At 35.0% G+C, this 21,588-nt stretch overlaps 3 protein-coding genes across 4 annotated transcripts in view; 2 read left to right on the forward strand and 1 right to left on the reverse strand.

Annotated features, from left to right (window-relative positions):
• Nucleotides 1-339: 339 nt before the first annotated feature.
• On the reverse strand, nt 340-2,629 carry Scrt1_1 (zinc finger protein SNAI1). Of its 2 annotated transcripts, none has more exons than XM_054226219.1 (5): nt 2,088-2,629; nt 1,912-2,021; nt 1,700-1,847; nt 977-1,573; nt 340-905 (listed from the first exon to the last, which is right to left on the reverse strand). In XM_054226219.1, exons 2-5 carry the CDS (start codon nt 1,976-1,978, stop codon nt 752-754), a joined length of 966 nt encoding a protein of 321 aa, XP_054082194.1. In that variant the 5' UTR covers nt 1,979-2,021; nt 2,088-2,629; the 3' UTR covers nt 340-751. The 2 variants fall into 2 exon arrangements, with proteins under 2 accessions (XP_054082194.1, XP_011192641.1); XM_011194339.3 differs by having other exon boundaries at nt 1,912-2,024.
• Nucleotides 2,630-4,210: 1,581 nt separating this feature from the next.
• LOC105218624 (E3 ubiquitin-protein ligase RNF181 homolog) overlaps nt 4,211-21,588 on the forward strand; it is a 59,318-nt gene continuing 41,940 nt past the window's right edge. The window contains exon 1 of the mRNA XM_029044452.2: nt 4,211-4,400. The gene's annotated coding sequence lies outside the window, so the exon portion shown is untranslated. The remainder of the gene's footprint in view (nt 4,401-21,588) is intronic.
• LOC114804752 (serine/threonine-protein kinase OSR1) overlaps nt 4,218-21,588 on the forward strand; it is a 54,703-nt gene continuing 37,332 nt past the window's right edge. Inside the window, exon 1 of the transcript XR_008470143.1 lies at nt 4,218-4,400. The gene's annotated coding sequence lies outside the window, so the exon portion shown is untranslated. The remainder of the gene's footprint in view (nt 4,401-21,588) is intronic.

A 21,588-nucleotide genomic window follows, 5' to 3' on the forward strand; every position in this document is an offset into this window, starting at 1 on the left:
ATAGCTCGAAAAGCAAATCTAATAAAAAAAAGCGCCGAAGAGGACGTCTTTCACACCGTTGGAAAGTGACCTGGCAGCACTTGGAATCTCCAAATGGGGCCAAATTGCAAAACAGAGAGATGAGAGCGCGCTCTGGTGGATCCGACTATAATCGCGTAAGCGGTTCCTACTCCAAATACATATGTCTATATTTGAACATTTACAAACAGGATATTCAAATAATTGATTTTCACGTTATTCGAAAAATTTTAAGAGACCTAAGTTTAATGCCATTAATAACACAAAATTTTTATGGGTCTAATCATTTGGATTTCAAGAAATGTACTGAATTTCGTGCCCTTTTTCGATATTTTGAATACTTGTTCTGGTTGGAAAACTTTAATCTCTAAAATATTTCAGTTTTAGGTTAGGTTCGACTACTTCTTCTGTTAATTGATTTTAAGTATTGGTTCATCGACGTTAATAAATGCTGAGTTGTTACTTTAAATACTTGTGTTTTTAGGTTAAGTTATAATTAGATTCTTAAAACAATTTTTCTTAACACTGTTGCTGTTTAGAAAAAGTTTCAATGCGTCGCATATTTTTGAAATCCAATTTATTTATTATATTTCAACGAAATGCATAAAAAATTCACAAAATATCCATATATCTCTATTATATATGTATGTATCTACATACTATACAAAGAATTCAATATAAACACAAATAATACTCTTTGGCAACAATTTACGAAATTCATTAGTGGCTGCACCTAACCGTTTCTATGCGAGGCTAAAAATTTACGACAAGCCTCCAGGCTATGGCGACTCAAGTAATTCTCCTGACTGAAGGCCTTCGTACACTGCGGGCACTGATAGCTCCAGTTGTGATGGCCTTTGGTGCGTTGATGAGCGCGCAAATTAGAGCTGTAAGGACAGTGATATTATATCAGAATTAAATAAGTATGTACCTATGTCCACATATATTGATTACTCACCGATCTGCGAAGCGCTTTTGACACGACTCCACCGGGCACACGAACGGTTTCTCGCCTGTATGCAGTCGCATGTGTCCATGAAGCACCCAGGGACGATCGAACTTCTTGTGGCATTGCTCACATTCGTAACTCTTCTCGAGATGCTTGTTGCGGCGGCGCTTACTCAGCTCCGGCACAGCAAACTCGAAATCGTGCGATTCCCTTGTGGCCGCCAAGCTTTTGGGCGTATCAGGCAATTTCGGCGCGGCTTGTTCGCTTGGCTCCTTTTTCAAACTGTAACCATGTGCCAGCTGTGTTGTACCGTTTGTAGCTGAAAGCGCATTGCCGGATGTTATTGTTGCTGCTGCCACCGGTTGTGAAATCGACGGCGATTTGTCACCGACCCCTTGCATTTTGCCCGTTGACTCAGCGTTGCTGGCGTTGCCCGCTGCTGTAAGCTGTGCATTTGCTTGTGACTCCTCCGCGTCGGCTGACTTCCAATAGACATGACTGAAGGTGCCTTTCGAGTTGTGTCCCGAATGACGCTCCATAAGCGGTGTATCCAAAATTATTTCCAGTTCATAGCGCGTTGTCATCGGTATGAAATCACTGTCATACCTTTGAAGTGTTGTTTTTTCCATTTTAATGAAGTACAAAATTATTTGTGGAAAAGTGTAAAAATTAAAAGTTTTATGAAAACAATCACTTGCGTCGTTGCGCATGCGTTCACACAATATAACTTACCACTCGGAGGAAGGCAGCAATTTCTTGTGCTTCGGCTTCAACTTGTTCTTCTTCTCGGCCATCGGCTTCGGTGTCGCAATGTAGTAGGTGCGCTTCAACTTCGGTAGCTTCGCGATTTTCGGAAAAATCGGTATGCGTCGAAAGACATCTGCGGGATTGTGTTGACGAATTAAATATTGCGTACACTAATTATTTTTTCTGGTCTCGCTTACCATCCAAGGCCTCGTTAACGCGTATTTTCGCGTAATTATAACGTTGTGAAAAAATGCTGCGCACCATCTTCGCTCTAAAAAATGCCGTACTTTTGTTCTTGCTTCACTCGCTGCTGAATGGAAATAAATTTCAAATTTTCTCGAAAACTTTTTTTAGCTACTTGAGAAATATTTACCTTGTATGAAAAAGTCATGGCCAACTAGGCGAGCAAAGAGAAAATGTTGTGCAATTTTTCAAATGAAATGTTGTTGCTTTTTTAAGCAAAGTAGTTTTTTCGGCCAAAAAAATCAACGGTTTTAGAAACTAAGAGGATTACTGATTTTTCTTTAATCTAGAGAGGACATTTCATATAGCGAAAATGAAGTACCAAAATAATTTTTTAACAATATTCCTCGACGTAAATGTTAAACACAAATTCATGGAAAACCATTTAATACTTTCCAGAAAGCAACCGTAGAAGACATCTTGTTTTGTTAGCTAACAACTGAACTCCGTCCTATATTATTTACTACCTAATATGTAAAGAAAGGGCAATTGATCCTGGGAACAAATGTTCTTCAAATTGCAATTCTTCCTTAAAAAGAGTATTCTAAAAGGAGATCTTTAAGGCTCATCCAAGTACATTGTTTTGCTTTATGTCTGTCCAGGAGAGCCACTAGTTTTCGGTTGCTCACACTAAAATCAACTTGCAGTTTCACAAACTTTCACTAAATTTCATATTTTCAAACGTTTACCAAACGCTTTATTTTGATGATTTTTTGTAACTTGCCTTCGTTATAAATAAGAACTTTACCTTTACTCAAATAATTTTTATTTTATAAAAATCTTGAGTGCATCAAATCTAATTGGAAATAAACGCATATTTCAAATTTCATTTCACATTTCTATAGGAATGATATGGAAATAGAACATATTGAGTTCCAAGCAAAGGAAATGGTTTATGTTCAGCTTTGAGAGGATGTTAATAATTTCAAATATTGGAAAATTCGTTAATTTAAGTTAATTTAACAACACTAGCTACAGACCCTTCGACTGTGAAGTAAGTTAAGTTTATATACCAATAGAAACCAATATAAATTAAATTGCAAAATACCCTTCGCAATATAAAAAAATTATTAAATACTAGCAGACCGCTATGGCTTCGCATGGGTTAAACAAACATATCAAAAGTTATAAGTTATAGGTTTTGAAATTTTGTTCAGCAAGCAGGTGCGAGCGTTCGTTCCACGACTTTCTGGCACGCGATTGCGATGCGAAGAGAATGACTTGCAAGACGATTTTCAGTTTCAGATTAAGATTGTCCATCACTGAGTCTTTTTGTTACCCTCACCTGGGAACTGTTTCCAGAAAGTTGAGATTATAGCAATAAATATAGTCTATGTTATATATAGGTGAATGTAGCTTTCTAATGGTGAAAGAATTCGGCACAGTAGTTTTTGAGTTTATTCATTACAAGCATACATACAAATATTTCCTCTTTATATCTAATATGGTATAGATAAATTTATAATTTTAAAATTGAAAATTTTACGTTCGTTTCGTTCAATACATATGAACATATCCGAATAATCATATACGCCAAAGAATTTAGTATTTAATCTGTTTTAAATAACACAAACGAAACGAATTAGCTAAATATCTATCATTGTTTAATAAATCAGAAGTTATATGAAAATTTATTTTATATTTTTAAAGTAAACCGAACTACAAATACTTATTCATCAAAGCAACACCAAAAAAAAGAATAAATTCAGTGTTGCTAAAACGTGATTATCTGGCATGTAACAACAATATAGTGGCAACGCTATGCGCTGACAACCGAAACAGTGCAAAGCGAAACACGACAAAGCAATAAAACATTGTGAGAATTTGGAACACTTTTGTGGTTATACGTTCGGTTGTTTGCTGCGAATTTTATTCATCAGTTTTTAAAATAGTTTTTTACGTGCGAAATTTGACGGAATTGGTTCAATAATATCGTTAAACTGTGCACTAAAGATTACGCATTGTGGAAAAGTTATTTTACCGAAAATTGGTTGAGTTAAAACGGAAGCAAACATTGTGAACGATAACTAAAAGTGCAAACAAAAAATAACATCAAATAAAGGCCAGGTCACGACCACGGAAGACGCGAATCATTCTCTGCTACTCGTCTCTGTTTTATGTGTGTTTTCGCATATGCTTTTATATGTAAGTTTCGGCGTTTTTGAACAATAAACGTGTTGAAAGAACCCCCTATAAGTTATTGCTAAGTGCAACATTGTAGCAAATACACAAACTTATAAATATAACAGCTGTGTGAATTCTTCTTTGCATCGTCGTTGTTGCTGGAAGGCGGAAAATCAATTTCTAATTAAACTGAGATTCTTCAAAGGCAGCAGCTGTTCTAATTAGATTTCAATCGATTTTGTACGAACGCCGCAAACGTCAGTGCAGTTGCATTCTCTTGTTGCTAGCAGCTATCGTTCACAAAAGCCACTTGGAACAGGTAGGTGATTTTTTGTATTAAGAAGTCTATATGAAATACTTTAATCTAATAACATTTGTAAAATGAAAAATCGATGCGCTTAAAATTATTGTATAAACAAGCCTATCAGGCTACGGAAGTTTCGCATTTTCATATTTGTGCTGTTTCCATGTTTCCGCGTTCTGTGTGCTGCGCCCTCGAAAGCGTTGGGTAGTCAATAAAGCAAAAGTGCCGGCATGTGTTTTTGTTGCTTTCATTGGCGTTTACTGCCGCACATGCATGTAAATATGTAATGGGGGAAGAGTTCCTCTGGTTTCGCAAGAGGGCTTGTCGACTTGTGGCGATATGCGGCAAAATAACAAACGCCGAAATGGAATTGGAACACACATCAAGCTGGCAAAGGCACTCTGCATGCGGATGCAACAACAAACAGTGACCCAGCGTTTTTGAGGGCAACACCGGTATTTAAGTTAAACAGATTAGGATTAATTTACCTGTAGCTATTAAATTTTTTTTTTTTTTTATTTAAACAATATGTATTATAACATTGTTGTCATACACGTCATATCAGCCTGCCTGTCACTCTATTTACATAGATTATTTTCGTAACAGATTCAAATATTTATTTTGTAACAAATCTTCAAATAATGTATAACTAGTTGTATATTTTAAAACATTTTTGTTATTAATAGTTACAAATTATAACTAAATTATATACAAGTAGGCATACCTTCTGTTTTAAAAAGGTAAATAATTAGTGAGTCACTAAACAAACACGGAATCGCTATGAGTCACTACACTATCTGAGGTAGATCAAAGGTTGACAATATTGAAATATCGATTACACTGGCCTCTACAAATGCTTTGTAAACAATTTTGCAATAATCTAAAAATATATTCATTTGTATAGGTATAGGTTCGATTTGAAAGTAGGGTATACATATTTACACATGTAAAATGAATTTGCAAATAAGATTTTCTACGGCGTTTTGTTAAAAAATATACAAACTATTTTAACCTGCTGTACATATTTACGTCAGTTTGAAATATATATCAAACAAATATGTTGATGTTATTTTTGTTGCAACTTTCCGTAAATATTTTGTATCTCTTGTTAACCATACATTTCATAACAATGCGTTTTATTATAATGAAATTTTATAATTTCTCTACTGATAGCATTTCATACATACATTTATTGTTTTGCAATTAAACATCAAATTATCCCATGCTTCAATCTATTCACTTCCTCTACAAATATAATATGTAGTGTGTGTGTGTAGTAGGCGCAACAATTTTCCCTAACTTTTCGCCATTGTATCCATTATTTGCAACATTCGCAAATTTTCATTCATTATCATGGCAATTTTTTGTTCATATCTATTGTTTTATTTTCTACTATTACTATTATTTATTTACTTTTTTGTTGCATGTATTTTTCCAACAATTGCGAGTTCATTAGTGAATGAGCAGATTGTTCGTGAATTTGCAACTAACACAAGTGACAAACTGGGCGAAATTTGCATTTAAATTGAATATGCAAACATGACATACAAATATGCAAGTACGTAGAAGAACCCTAATGGAAAATGAAAGGATTCAGCTATATACAGTATACTCTCGAAAAGTAAATCGATTGGTATTTTGGGTAATTTACTTTATCGAATAATTTACTTTTCCAAATATATACAGTACGAACTCGGTAATCGCAACTAATAGAAATCTAGGTAGTTGTACTTATTGAGTTTGTTGCACCCAGCGAGGAAAAATATATAACAAGAAATATGACAAATGAAAATCGTTTTATGATATAGAAAGCTTATTTTTTTTATTAAAAATTGTATTTTTTAAACATATCGGGTTTTATTCCCTATTAAATGCTCCAAAAGACTTTTTTTGTAATAGACTTTTGTTAAGTTAATAACATTTTGGTGCTTTGGTTGGAGAATCGCGGTACAGTTAGGTGGAAGACACATAACGGATATCATTTCATCATCACTTTTCATCTCATTGTCTTTAGGATGACACGGGGAGTTATCCAAGACCAATAGGGCTTTTTTGGGAAGTCCCTTTGATTCTAGAAATTCGCGTTCCTATAACAATCCAAAAAAATACACATCAATTTTAAACAAAAATTCAATACATTTCGTATTTCTCACATCAGGAACAAACGTATGATGAAACTAGTCTTCGAAAAACAAATAAGTCATCCAAGAGTTCTTGTTAGCCTTGTAGACAACGGGCATTTTTTGAAAATTTTTGAATGCTCTAGGGTTTTTTGCTTTTCCAATGATAAAGAGCTTAACTTGCGAGAAATGTTATTCTTTCCTTACTAACTTTCCGACCAGGAGCAGATTCTTTGAAGCTCACCAACGTTTTATCTGGTATCTGCCTGAAAAACAATCCGGACTCGTCGGCATAATAAATTTGTTCTGCAGAAAGATCAAGCTCCTTGATTTTAATTCTAAAACGTATTACAAATGGGTCGACAGACGCTGTCTTATTGGAAAGGGGAAATCTTCTTTTTTATGTGGCGGAGGCCATATCGCTTTTTGAAGTTAGATACCCAACCATTACTTGCATGAAAACATCCTGTCTTTTCTTTTATTTTCTCATAAAGCTTGCGAGCTTTTGCTTTGACGATACCGACGGATATACGCACATTTTCACTCCTTTGTTTCAAAAACCACTTGTAGAGAGCCTTTTCCATTCTTGGGTATTCAAAAGATTTTAAGGTTTGCCGTTTTCCTGGCCCAGCTTCCATATTTGTGGCATATTTAAGTATACAAGCTTTTTTCTTCTTTATTCTCGTTATTGTCGACTTGTGAACTTTATAATCAATACAAAGAGCTTTTGTCGATACACCACTTTCTAGTTTATCCAAAATTTCAGTTTTTTCTTTAATTGTTAGTTTTATTAATTTTTTTGTGACCACCATGACTTTTACACATAAAACACTACTGGCGCGTTGCAAAGTAAACTGATAATGAAAGTCATTTGTTGACAATTGCTCTTAACACACACACAAAAACAGTAAAGTCGACAGAGCAACGAATATATAACAAAATATATTGAATATATAACAAAAAAAATGCCATAAGAAGAAACCGACAAAAAAAGAACTGAAGCAAAACATATTTAGATGTAAAGTTGCAGTTATTGAGGACAATATTTTTGAGTAGTTGCACTTATAAAGGTTACAATTCTATGTTTTATAGTGTTGCATGAATCGAGGAGTTGCGTGTATCGAGGGTTGCGGTTACCGAGTTTATACTGTACATAAATTATCTGTTTTTATAATATTAAATCCATTTTTAAACTTAAAAAATTCATTCATTTATTTGCTTCAATAAAACATATTGATTTACATGAAAAACATATTTACATTTACATACATACATATGTATTTACTATAAAGAGAAAAAATTTTGAATATTCTTTTGTTTTTTTTCTTTTGCAATATATTGTCTGGCCATTTTTGTACGACAATTCAAAAAGTCTGACACCTGATTTGCATCGTTTTAAAAAGACGCGATAAACAAGAGAGTAAGTGTTTTTTTTGCAACATCGTAAAAAATGCTGCTTGCTTCGTTTCGAATTTTTCATCACACTCTCTGAAAAGAAAATTAAAAAATTTACTTTTTCGAGGTGCATGAGAATTTACTTTTCGAGAGTATACTGTATTTCATTCTGTCTAAATTGAACGAAAAAGGACAGCGGTCGGTCACAAAACAGAGATTTATAGAGAAAAGCTGAAATTGAAGAAAAGCTACATACACTTGACATTTCATTGTTTGTTTTAAGGGCACAATATCATCTATAATAAAATCAATCTTAATTTTGTTATAGGTCAGCCGTCTTTTTAGTGGGTGGCCAGCCCAACCCTCTAGACGGTAATATAATGTATTTTTTTAAATGAATAGTAGTTGTATCACTGAAATTTAGAAAAAATATGAAATTTCATAAGCTACACGATAAATTATAACTAAATTGGAAAACTAAAATTCTTATAACGGCCTTTTAATACAACGCTACTAGAAGACATTGAAAATTCTTCGCTTTCTCCAGGCATTCGTCAATCATGCGTAATGTTTCAAACATCTACACAATGAAGACTCAAAAAAGAGATCCCACAGGGTGGTGTCCTATCCCCCTGCTATTTAACCGCTATATCTCGAAACTCTCAACCACCAGAGGAAGTCTTAGTCACCTCTGACGCCGTTGATTGTACGATAATGACGTCGGACAATGGAATCGGTGACATGTATTCGAAAGTGAACGGCTATCTCCTCGACATTACTCGCTTACTTACTGCTAGGAGCCTACTACTTTCCCCTACCAAATCCACTTCGACCTTATTCACCAACTGGGCGAAGATGTACAGTCTAGACCTGAACATTTCTATCGATGGTATCAAAATTTCGACTGTCAATAAACCCAAAATTTTGGGTGTTACACTGGTTAGCCTGTCGTTGTTGAGGCTATCGGTCGGCTGGTCATAAACTACGCAGTCCTATAGGGTCGCCTGGGGAAGATTCAGCCTTGGCAAAATATTGCCTCTTGATGTCTCCGGTGGAGTTCCTACATAATGAGACCCGTATGCTACCTGTGAACATAATGAAATGCTATCTAAACAGTTTCTGTTGTTATACATTCGTTGAAGTGGCGTACTTGGAGATTCAACACCACCCGCTGCAGACACAGAGCTCGAGTTGCATCGCGAGTAACTAGAGGAACCCTCGCCCAACGTCGTTCTAGATATTGTAGCAGGTTAAACTCCTACTTATCCAGACTGAACTCCGACATATTCAATATATGTACTGCATGCAAAGAGTCGCAGTATGGCACTAACCACCTCTTTGCATGTCCCCAAAACCCCACCCATCTAACACACCTTTTCCTTTGTTCCGAACCGGTCGAAATAACTTATTTCCTGGGCCTCTCATTAGATAACTTGGATGACAATTAATTTAGGCTTACCGGTTCAGGCAGGTTTAGGTAACCGCTACAACAACAACAACATAGTCATTTTCCAAATATGAGCCAACTCCCTTCAAAATCTGAGCTTTTTCCTACAGGGCAGCTTTCAACTGCAGTTCTTTAGTTTTCGCCTCTTTTTTGACACACATCCAAGTATGTATGTATGTATTTGTTAATCATTTTATTTGTCGTTTAGTGGATCTACGATTTGTCGCATTCTCGTTGCCATGTAGAATCTTGTTGGCACTGTGTTATGTAACAATAATTTCAACAATTTGTTGCTGTTTATTTCTCGAGTCGTTTCCCCAAGGTAGGCTTTTAAGTGAAACGAGACAATTTCGCTATACGCCATGCCATGCCACCAGACGCCGATTGCCATTCGCATTCACCCACAAATCACAATTAGAATCAGTGCGAAGGTTAATTTACCGCTGGGCGGTATGTGTGTGTGTGCGTGTGTGTTTGTATATGTGTACTCGTATATAATGTGTCCCTGGTGATGGTCGCGATGTCCACGAAGTTCACAGTGAACAACAACACAAACAACAATAGCGCATTTGTTGATAATACAAATTGTTGTTGCTGCAGTTTGCATGGGGTAACAGCTAATGTTTCGGTTGTGGTTTGTCGCCTCCCACAGTTTACCAGCGAGTTCCGATGAGAAAAAATACCAACAACAACAAAAACATAATAGCGTCAAAGATGAGTAAGCATGCAGTAATTTGTACAATTATTGGTTGATTAAAAATGCTAAATTTAGACTGGTATTTTCTAGATGTGGCGGCTATTAATAAAACTGTGAGAAAATAATGAGGAAAAACGCATTTAAATTTAGCGTTGACATTAAAGTGGAATGCGTAGCCAACGCGCACGAAAAGCTCACTTAAAAAAGGAAAAAGAAAAAATATGTGAATGACTCAGCGGTTTTCCGGCACATGCCCGAAAAATATAGTAAATAAAAATTTTGCCGAAAATATGCCAAAAAAATTACTTAATTTGCATATTTGAATACATTAGCAATGTATCTAATTTCAAAGTAAAGGCGAAATTATGAATATTAAAAATAAATATTTTTAGCGGCTATTCACCTGCCAACGCAAATTTGAAAATTAACTCACCTTTTTTGCTTTTCTCGTTTTCCTTTTTAAGCCGTGAACCTTTTTGTGTGCTTGTGTGATGCCCTTGAGAACCAAAGTGTGTTTTGTCAATTTCATTTATGAACGTCATATGTGGCAGCAGTGACCGACCATATGCCACACATCAATCACATTCACTTTCAGTTCGAAACAAATTTATTACATGAAATATACATATTTATACATACAAGGATCTATATAATGTATAGTTAATACTGCCTCCCTTCAAAGTTGTATACTTTTCCATATATGTATGTATGTATGTATGTCTGTATATACATATTATGCTTAAATGCAAATATTAAGCTTTGTATCGCCAGACTTGACCATGAGTGGGTCAAGAAATTGAAAATTACTGAAATTATCGACATTAATTTGCTAATGCAATCTCTTAGTTGTTTGCTCTTTTTCTGTTGGCGAAAATTTTCTTAATGGATTATTCATTGACTTTGAAGTCAATGAACATAAGCTTTTTGTGACGGAAAATTCACTCAGAACTTTTTAGGTTTTCTAATAAGTTATTATTAAACATCGAATTGATGGATGATGGTTATGTAAGTTTCTTTTTTTTTTTGTTATTTTATTGCCAGTATTTAAGCAGGGCTGTTAAGTTTGTTGCTTTGCTTTCACCATGGTGGGAACGACTCGGGGCTCCGATGTCCTCGTGTGCTCTAGCACTGGATCACTGGACCTCTCTCGAGCCTGGTAAGCGCTGATTAACAACTAAAACCAGTTCGGTTGCGAGATCATTTTGGCCCAAAGTGGAGCGCGAGACGTCGGCGGAACTGCGCACATTTAAAAAGGTTCACATTGCCTTAATGATGGGAGCACTCACCGGACACTGCGGAATAGGAGGAAGGCAAGGTAGAAATACACGTCACTTCCTGTTGCACTGTCCAGCGTTCGCAAGACTGCGGCATATTTTGGCGATACATAGCCATACTTAGGCGAAATATGCGAACTTGCCGGATTATATATTAGCAGCCTTATAAAATTTGTGAAAGGCTCAAAGCGCTAAGGCGATACGTAAGGGTCTTATTTATGATCCATACCTAGAAGTCTTCTAGCATCACATCCAACTGACACATTTAGTGGGATCCATCGCGGAACCTTTTCGCGAAGGTCAGCCTTTTTTATCCTAACCAATTGTAGCTGCAGAAATGATTCCCCAAAATAAGTTGAGTAATACTATCGAGTTGACAGCATTTGGATGGATAAAAATAAGGAACCTTTCCGGCTACGTAGACCCGTATATCTGTTCCGATTACCTAGATATAAATTTTGTAAAAATACGGCGCCAAAAATCTTTACTTATTGCTAAATAATTGCTTATAATTTATTTAAATTTTCAAAAAATCTATTTCTGTTTCGATTCACTGAAAATATAGTATGTTGTGCGTTTACTAACGAGAGGAAACAAATTTCGAATATTGACGAAGTAATAGCTATAGTAGCAGGCGTTGTTTGTGGTGTCGCGTATTCTCGCTAGTAGAGTTAAGCTCATCTTCCTTGGCATGTTCCACGAAGAATACTCTCTCACGTTAGCCGTCATAGGAACTGTCTCCTTTTGGCACCGCCGCTCCTGGTTTTCTGATGGTTTCCTCTTCCACTGCCTCCTTAGTGGCCACTACATCAGGGTTTGTCGGTTCTTTCCATTGCCAGTTTCGTTGCCTTTTGGAATGTTTCAGTTTTCGTTGATAGTTGTTTTGGGTTTATTCATCTTGTTCTTACGACCGGTCGCTCGAGCATCCAAGCATTGCAGTCTCAAGTTCAAAAGGGGGAACTAATGGACGTCGAAAACGACGTGGGCGTGGAAAAAATACTTTTGTACCCTAAAAAGGTTCAATACAATTATGTTAGAAATTAAAAACAAAATTATTTGATCTCTTTTAAAAATATTTAAAAAAAAATTGTCCAGTTGTAGTAAAAGCCTGTCCTCTTTAATGTAAGTAAAAATGGTAATATTTAATTTTTGTCAAGCCTGATATTTGGACTTTTTTTAAGAAAATCCCCAAAATTTGAAACCTTCCATTATATTTAAACAAAATTAGATAAGGTTATAACATTATTTTTTTGTGGCTTTTCGTAGAAAATAGCTCGAAATCAACGCACGTTTCGAAAATTAAAAACTAATTAATATACCAAGTGATTTTTATATACCCCACCTTTTGTCCCGATCACTCCTTTTTCTCGATAGAATAGATAATGTTTTCCCCATTATGTATGTAATTATACAATTAGTAATGCTGATCTCATTAAAAATGTGTTATTTGTCTAATTTGAGGCAATGCTCGGTTACAATTAATTTAAGAGTTAATTAAAATGGTAATCATCCTTTTTGAGTTCTTGAAAAACCTATTAAAGGGGTTAGGCTAGTTATAGATCTAAAAAAAAATTCGAACTGCTTAATTTATATTATTTTAATTTGCATTAAACCATTGCACTCTCTTTTCCCTTGATGTTTCAACAAAATTGCTTTGCAAAGTGTTCCCACACACGGCAGCTAATCTTTTGCACCGTTAATCGTGAATTAACTATGCGCGATTTAAAGCGCATTAACACCGCTATAAAAAATATATTTATTATGCGCAATAAGCGCGAGACACTGGGCGAGGTCGAGGTTGGCAAAGCGATTTTATGGCTCAAAAGTGGCGAGTATAAAATGCAATTAGTCTGCTATTTCGAGTTCGGCGGCGGTGTTGTAAAGCGTCATCATGTGAGCTGTTATAATGCAATCGGCGCTCACGTGAGGGACGAGTCATTGTTGTTGTTTGGTTGCGCATTTAAATGCTTTCTAATTTGTGTCATACGCTGGAAGCGAATTTTAAAGCGCCATTTTAAAGTTTTGTCTTTACGACCCATTCCACATTTGTAAGTGCTTTAAAGCTGTTTCCCGAAATCGTCAATTTCACACTCTTCACTGCGCGTGTCTGCCGCACTAAAACGCATACTGATTAAATGTGCCTTTGTTGTTTTATAAATAAACCGTGCAATCAATGTGTTATTTTTAGTACAAAATTGCCTTCCTGTGTCTCGCATTCTTCAACTTTTGCCTTCGCAAATCATTGGCTCATGCATAAATTTCGCCACCAATCTTGCTTTTTTTCTCCCTACTTTATCGGGCAATGTGGCGCTGTTTGACGCGGAAAAAGCAAGAAAAATGCCGAGTGAGAGTTCAAGCAGATTGGAGCTATTGCCATCAACCGCCAGTCAGTCAGCCAGCCGTGCCGTCATATCTGAGATTTACATTTTGGTGCCTTTTATTTTCCTTATTGTCATACGCATGCCAATGCGAGCATGCGAATGCAAATACGCTTTTATTTCGGTTTGTCAATTTACTGATTAAACCTCGTCAACTAAAAATAGCATGACCATGCACGGTCATCATACAATTCAATTTTCATAAACAAGTGCTCGTACATAATACGAGTTCATACACTTGTTCAACTCGCGTAATCGTTCGTATGTACATATGTAATTATGTTTGATAAGTATAACACATTGTAGTAGTCACAGATTTACTAAATCTGACAAATAGCTCAATGCAAAGGTATACTCTTATGCGAAAGTATTGCGTTCTCTATCAAATATTCGGCCCTATTCCCGTTGTCGTTGTCGTTTTAATAGTCGTTTCTAAGTCGTTGTCGTTCTTATCGTCGTTTCGTTCCTAAATTGGTATTCTTGAAGTATATCGTAACGCCTAAGAAAAGTTATCGAAATTTGTCTACATATTTTATATAGTATACTTTAAGGAGCTCTTTTCCACTATAAAAATTTCTTTCTTATGCAACGAGACACATTTTTAAAGCAGTCCTTAATGGATTTTATGCTATTCTATATTGACTCTAAACAACGTTATCACTGTAATTATTGTACTTAAGTACAACAATGTTAGTCTTCCATCTTTATTTGATTTTTTAAAAGAAGTAGTGGTGACATCTGCGTCCTCCAAACTTTTTTCTAAAATATGTTATACTTCCAGAGTCTCATGCTCCTTGCTTCTGGCTAATCCGACTACTCTAACTAGTGGTCCAGCCAAAGGAGACATGGGTATCTGTTCATTAACTCCTCCTCTTGTTGGAGTACTATTTTTTTCTTCGTTTTGAATTTTAAGATCTTTCATATCTTAAATATATTCTTAGATATAAAAATGCAATTTTATTAATGCCAACAATTTCCGACGAGAGATGGCGGTGGAATGGATTTATTTTTTATTTTTTTTTTTTGAGAAAAAAATATCCCTCCCAAAAAATCGAAATTTAAAGGATTTATCCCTTTTCTAAAGTCTTTGGCATATGCAGGATATTTTTCCATTTCAGAAATTAAAATTTCAAACTGTTTCCGATTTGGAATTTTCATCTTTACTTCTATGACGCTCACAATGATAGCAACGACAAAAAACGACTGTTTCTATGTCGTTTCTATAGTCGTTTCAAATTGGGGAATCTCAATTTATTTTCGATAAATGTCGTTAACGAAAACAGGAATGCCAAATAGGCGTTCTTAAGTCGTTTTAAAACGATAACGACAACGGGAATTGGGGCGATTACTTTCAAATTGTTAGTTTCGAACACTAAGCCTAACTTCAGTAGTCGGTACATTAATTGTTCTTAGGAACCATTTATAAGATGTATTATCAATTATATTAGGTCTAGTAAAAATAAATTCATTATTATTGCAACAAATTGTATGCTAAATAAGCATAGTTAGAATGATCTGATTTCAGTAAAACATGCAAGATATTATCATAATGTCACTTTCATAGAAACCCTTGTCTTAAACTGGGCATAAAACTGGAACACTCCCTATTTACAAACCAACCAAATTTTTCACCAGCAAAATCATTCGCCATAGAAAGCAACAGCTAGTAATCACCTGTTGCTAGGTCCAAATATAAGGTGGATGCATAAGATCCTCCCTCGGAGTTTCTAGTAAGTCATCATCGATATGTGTAGTCTGACATTGTCCGTACGATTCGTCCGATCCCACCAAACACAAGGCAAAGCCTTCCTGACCGTCAATCCTGTCTTGGCCAATATTTACGTCGACTCACCGCGATTCTACAACTATCATTTTCTTGACATGGCTCAACCACTTGTCAGCGCCAGTAGCCATCTAGTCCATAAGGATTTTTGTGTTAACTCGTGTAACTCCAATTAGCTGCATCGAGCTTGTAGCAAACCCAATTGTGATGGTTCCAAATGGTATTTTTAGCAATGTATGATGGTCGGGCTCGATGATTTCCATTATTTCATCGATTGTTTTTTCTTTCTGAACGAATAATAAGGCATAGAAAGGTGAACTGATAGAAACAAGAATGTCAGTTTCTGGTGAAAAAAAAAATTCTACAGATAGTTGATCATGTTATGCCTTATCAGAGTGTAGGGAATACTTAATTTGTCTTATTTACTTATTGGAATTTGTTTTTTTTTTTAGTTCCGTGTAATAAAAAATGTTTTTTTTTTAATTGAGTACTATCTGAGATTCAAAACCTAAATTTGATGTTCTCATTGACATATGTATTTAGCAGTTCCTCTGTACTTGTTTTAAAATCAGCTTTGCTTTGAAGGGTTAGTTAATCTATTTGTAATAACCTTGAAAAGTTTATTTTTTGCTGTCTATTGATATTCCTTTGTGTAAGAACCCCGTTTGAAGAATGCATGTTCTTCCACCGAGCTTTTTTGAGTTGTATAGTAATTTTTCCCTCAATGTTCAGCAGATCTTCAGAGATTATATATATGTCTTGTTCTTTGGCTTGGAGGATACGCGTACCAGGAAGAAAAGGAAATGTTTACTATAATTGGTCAGGGAACACTTCCCTTCTGTGCTGTCATAAAACATTTTTTTTGATCGGTCAGTGTAGATTCAGGCGATGATCTCCTTACCTGCAATGTTTCTTGATACTTCCTTCTAGAGGATAATGTCGTAAAAAAAAATTTACTTAATTCTAAACTGTAGACATTAGTCTTTAGTCTACAGTTTAGAATTAAGTAAATTTTTTTTTACGACATTATCCTCTAGAAGGAAGTATCCGTATTTTTTATTTGACAATAATTGTTTCCTAAATTCTAAAAACTTGGAACCCGACTTATGACTTTATATAACTTTTTTCAATAAAGAAAGTTGTGGCAACGTTACAGGCCTTAGTATTATCCATCAAAGCGATGTCCCATCTTAAGTTTCCAACAATATATTGTATACAAATTGATCCTGGTCCTTTGGCAGTGGTAATGCTCAACTCTAACAAAAACACTGTGGCTATACAATCCATCAATCTAATTTAAACTCGTTGACTATTTAAAAAAATTCGGGCAATAAAACTCAAACATGCGAGTAAAACCTGCCTAAGCTGAGATTTCGTATTTGCGAATACATACATATCAACATAAATGCATTTGTATATAAACCATCAAGAGTATATGTATGTACTTATATGCTATGTACTTCCTTTCTCAAACAGCTGTTGATCACCGCAAATAAATTGTACGGGTTAATTAGTGGAATTTTTGTGGCAGATCGACGTGTCGAACAAATGAATGAACACAGCCGCTACAAGTTTATATACAATACATACATATTTACATACATCCATATAAGTATTTACTATGTATTAGACGCAAAGTAGGCGATTGCTAGTAGTCACAACGTAAAAACGACCTTGCAGAGCGCACAGTTTCGCTGCCTCAAACCATTTTCAACCGCAATTGCAGTTCCACAGTGGAATCGTTTAAGTAAAAATTCCGCTTTATGACGCCTTTTTAGATTTGAATTTAATTTTTATGCCTTCGTTTATTTTTTTTTTCATTTATTCATACATGTATTTGCAGAAAATATATATTTAAATACTCCCACTTTTTTCGTCTCGTTCAAGCTGCATTTCCAATTTTAGTCTGAATTATAAGCGCTCAGCCATTGTCTATGCCGTTGCCGCATCTTTTATTTTAGCGCATTGTTTTTGTTGTTGTTGGTGTGACGCACTCACTTTCCAACCAACCGGTTAATTGTGGGTGGGTATCACTGCCGTCATTTTTCTTCTATTTTATGTTGTTTTCTTAGTATTTGTTGTTTTTGTTTTTATCTGCTTGAATGCTTAATGACGCTGTCAGCTGCTGTTTGCTGTTAGCTTTACTGATTTTTATGACCTTTTTGTTGTTTATTTGAATTTGAACAATTATTTATTTTGCGCAAATTTCCGCTCGCAATTGCGGTGGCGCGCCTGTAAGCGTGTGTGTGAATGTATTTTAATGTTTTAAACATTTTGTTTTGCCGATTTGCTGTATATACATATCTGTGTAATGTTATTTAACTTCATAAAGTATTGTTAACATTTTTATATGTTTTGAAGTGATTACCAGAGCTGTTGTGGTTTGTAGTTTTTTTTACTATATACCAATTGTTTTATGTTTTTAGGACCCCAAAACTCTACTTTAAGTCAATCAAAAAAATCCTATACTGTCTTAGCCCCTTAGGTTCACTGATTCAAAACACAGACTTCATTTCGTATTAAAAGTTGCTGAACTAGAAGTGTCATAAATCATTCTTTTGCAGTGATTTTAACAGAGATCAGTCTTCTACTTATCAATATTTGAGTCGAATACTAAGAAATTATTTCATTAAATGCTTCAGAACCGCACACCACCATAAATTAATTCCTTTAGTAAAGGAACTTTGTGGGTTCTACTTTCTTTGGTATTTTCGTTTTTTGTTTCATTTAACATATTTTTTGTTCAATGTTGATAACCTTTTCATTTCTATTGAAATTTCGCCATCGTTCTGATCGAAATTGTTGAATTGCTCATTAGCTTTTTAAACGCGAGTTATCTTCTCTTGCCAAGTTTCGGTTGGAACAATTTGCGAAGCATTACTATCAGTGAATCAATTTTGAGTAAGAGACAATATTCATAGATAAAATGTTAAAATTTATAAAATAATATTTTAATTATAGCACATCTTAAAGACTATTTTTGGTTTCCAAACACTAACACACTCCGCAAATTTCATTAAAGCAAGTTTGTAATTAATAATTTGTTTCTAAAATATTACAATGTTTATTAGTTTGATCTCAACCCCATCTAGAGAGTGGAAACTTCACGAAAAGCTCCGGCTTCAGCTTCGATCTATGTATACTAAGTTAGTCCTTTCCTTTGTTAATGCTTTTGCGAGTGTAATGTGGTAAAAATTCGATGGGATAATGAAATTCTAATTGGGGAGTCTTAAGGGGGTCATCCCAAATGTCGTGAAGTGATTTTTAAAAATTCGAAGTCGTTTTAAAGATACATCAGATGTGTCGGCAGCTGAAAACTTTGAACGCGTTTTTCAAATTTACCTCCATTGAATCCTCAAAACGGCTTGACCGAATCACTTGAAATTGGTAAGGTACCCTCAGCACATGTAAACGCATGGAACAGACTATTATCAATAAAAAATTCTTAAAATTTTAATTTTTTATATATAAAAAAAAAAAAAACAAACAAAAAAGTCTACCAAAATTCAAATATTATACATATTCATTCATTCATTTAGTAATAGTCCATTCCATGCATTTAAGCTTTCAGATCGAAACGCCGCTAATTGTTTCCGATAAGCCAATCAGAAGGAATCCTTGGGGAAATGCAAGCCATTTTTTTCGAGGCGGGGGTGTTCAGAACGCTGTAACGCATGTTCAACACAATATTTTCAGCTTAAAATTTATATTTATACTGTCGAAATATATGTTAATAAATGATAATAAACTTAAGCGTTTATCGATTAACTGGTCGTAGAAAAAACATTCTAAAAATTCCATAAAAAAACAGGCCGTCACATGGGATGACCTCTTAATCTATATGAACTTTTTCGGATGATTTATTTAAAATCTTTACTAACCATTATATCATTAGAAAAACTTTTAAGTAAAAATAAAAAAACGCAGTCAACCTTAGGAAATGAGAGTATGGAATTAATTGTTTGTTTCGCCACTTCTTTAACTGGTATCAACTATTTATTCAATATACTATGTACCAGTCGACTGCATTTATACCAGTTGCTTGTTCGATTCGCCACTATGCAAGGTCTAGCGAACCGATGCCAGTTTCTATGTACTATTCAACTACCTTGTATGACTAATCGAATCGCACTCAATTTAAAAATATGTACATGTATGTAAGTATTTTACAAATTACATTATGCGGAATTCAACTATCAGTTAAGTGTGCCATTATGGGTCACAGTAAGTGCGTTGTTGTTTTTTATTATACATTTTCCATTGATTATTACGATGAATTGCCATATTTAGAGCGACATGCGGTGCATTTAATCAATAGTCAATATCGCACAAATTGGCACGAAATGCCTTAAGCGTTGGCCCACAAAGGCTTAATCGCTACAAATCGCTGCAACGTCGTGAGCTTTGTGGCTATCGAAATTAATATGGCCGTACAGATTTATTTGAATACGTTTAAGTTTACATTTGAATACAAGTAGGCGTGTGTGTGTGGCATAAATTCGTTAAAAATAACTAGCCTGAACGCCTTGGCATTCTGATTGGCATCTACTGACGTCGAACGTAATCAAACGCTACATTTTCGTTTTAATTTACTATTTGCTTTTACTTTTGATCCTCGGTTTCATTCAATGCAAATTTGTTTTATTTTTTTGTTTGCAATATAGTAAATATTTTTAGTTAAAACCGGTTTTAATTGCGTTTCGCTAGTAAGCTAGCTTTTTAGCTATTTAGTAGTTTTTTTTATTGCACACGCGCCGTTTTAACTGAGGAGTTATTTCCGTCCAGCAATTTGGAAAATAATTCGGTTTTGTACCATTTTTGTCACTTTTTCGAACAATATTTTTCATCAACCCAAATATTTGAAGACTATTACGAATTGGACAAGAAAGATTTCATTTCATTGAATAGTAATTTTCTTAAAATTCTAGGGCGATTCAGTCCTAGTCTAAAATTAAAAATAAGCAAAAATTATAAATTATCCACATAACAATTTTCAGTTCTGGCCCGACTTGCATTTTCCACCTCGAGAAAAACCGTTATTAATTATATCAAGATTTTCACTAAAGACTTCAACTGTGTTTTGTTAATAGACCTTAGGGTATTCCCCACCAGAAGAGAAACACACTTTTTTAATGACATTCCTTTGTGAAGTCAGGAAATCCCTCTAATTTAATACTTAAACTCGACAAAGCGCCATGAACCTATGCTACAATGTCAGCACTCCAAGGCATTTTAGTCTCTATAAGGAAGTGTTGAGAAGATTTGACCCCGACTTCTTCCAGCCAACTTCTGTAGCTAGCACACTATATGATTTTGAATGGGACAATGACCGCCATAACTATGGAAATATTACTAAAGACGATGACCTGCCAAGACATCTTAAGATTTTCCTTAGGTCAGAAAGATCTTGCGATTGACCAGCGCTTGCCCAGTTCAGCTGTAGCCTAACTGTCCAGTAGAAAATCCCAAGAGGATATGTAGTGCTCCTACTTCTTCCCATTTTACTGTAGACTGACGTTCCTAGCTTTCATTATTCATCAGCCATGCTTTTTCCTGGTATCGCCTGAAAGTGAGGATAGACACATAGCTAGTATTGTCGCTTTAGTACCAGAATGAATCGCCACTTCACTGAAGAATGCTACGCCTCTAAGCAATAGATTCGCTGCTACCTTTATAGCAGCTTCTTACACTTTAAAAACACCAAAATACTCGTGAAGCCTTTAGAATCACCTTCCATCGTTTCATATAGGCAAAGAACTTATTAATATACGTAGATCTTAGTTAATATTAAAAAAGTTATTAATATTGATACTTGTTCGTCTCCTGTGAAACTCATGATACGAAAAACACAAATGTGTGAATATTTCATTTGGGAATGTCATTCACATGAAGTTTACAATAATGCTGATATTTAGAATGTACTTTTTGACAATATTTGCCCTGTTGATAGATTCTCAAAACAACGATCACAAGGTATTTGAGGCATAATCCTTTTTTCGATCTGGGTACGAAACACACCAAAATCATTTTCACCTAACCGCAAAAAAAAAATAAACCGTTATGTCGATTTTTCGGATTTGAATATTTGTTTTATTACTTTTAATTACAT

Source organism: Zeugodacus cucurbitae, chromosome 2 (assembly GCF_028554725.1).
Source record: "Zeugodacus cucurbitae isolate PBARC_wt_2022May chromosome 2, idZeuCucr1.2, whole genome shotgun sequence".
Lineage (NCBI taxonomy): Eukaryota > Metazoa > Arthropoda > Insecta > Diptera > Tephritidae > Zeugodacus > Zeugodacus cucurbitae.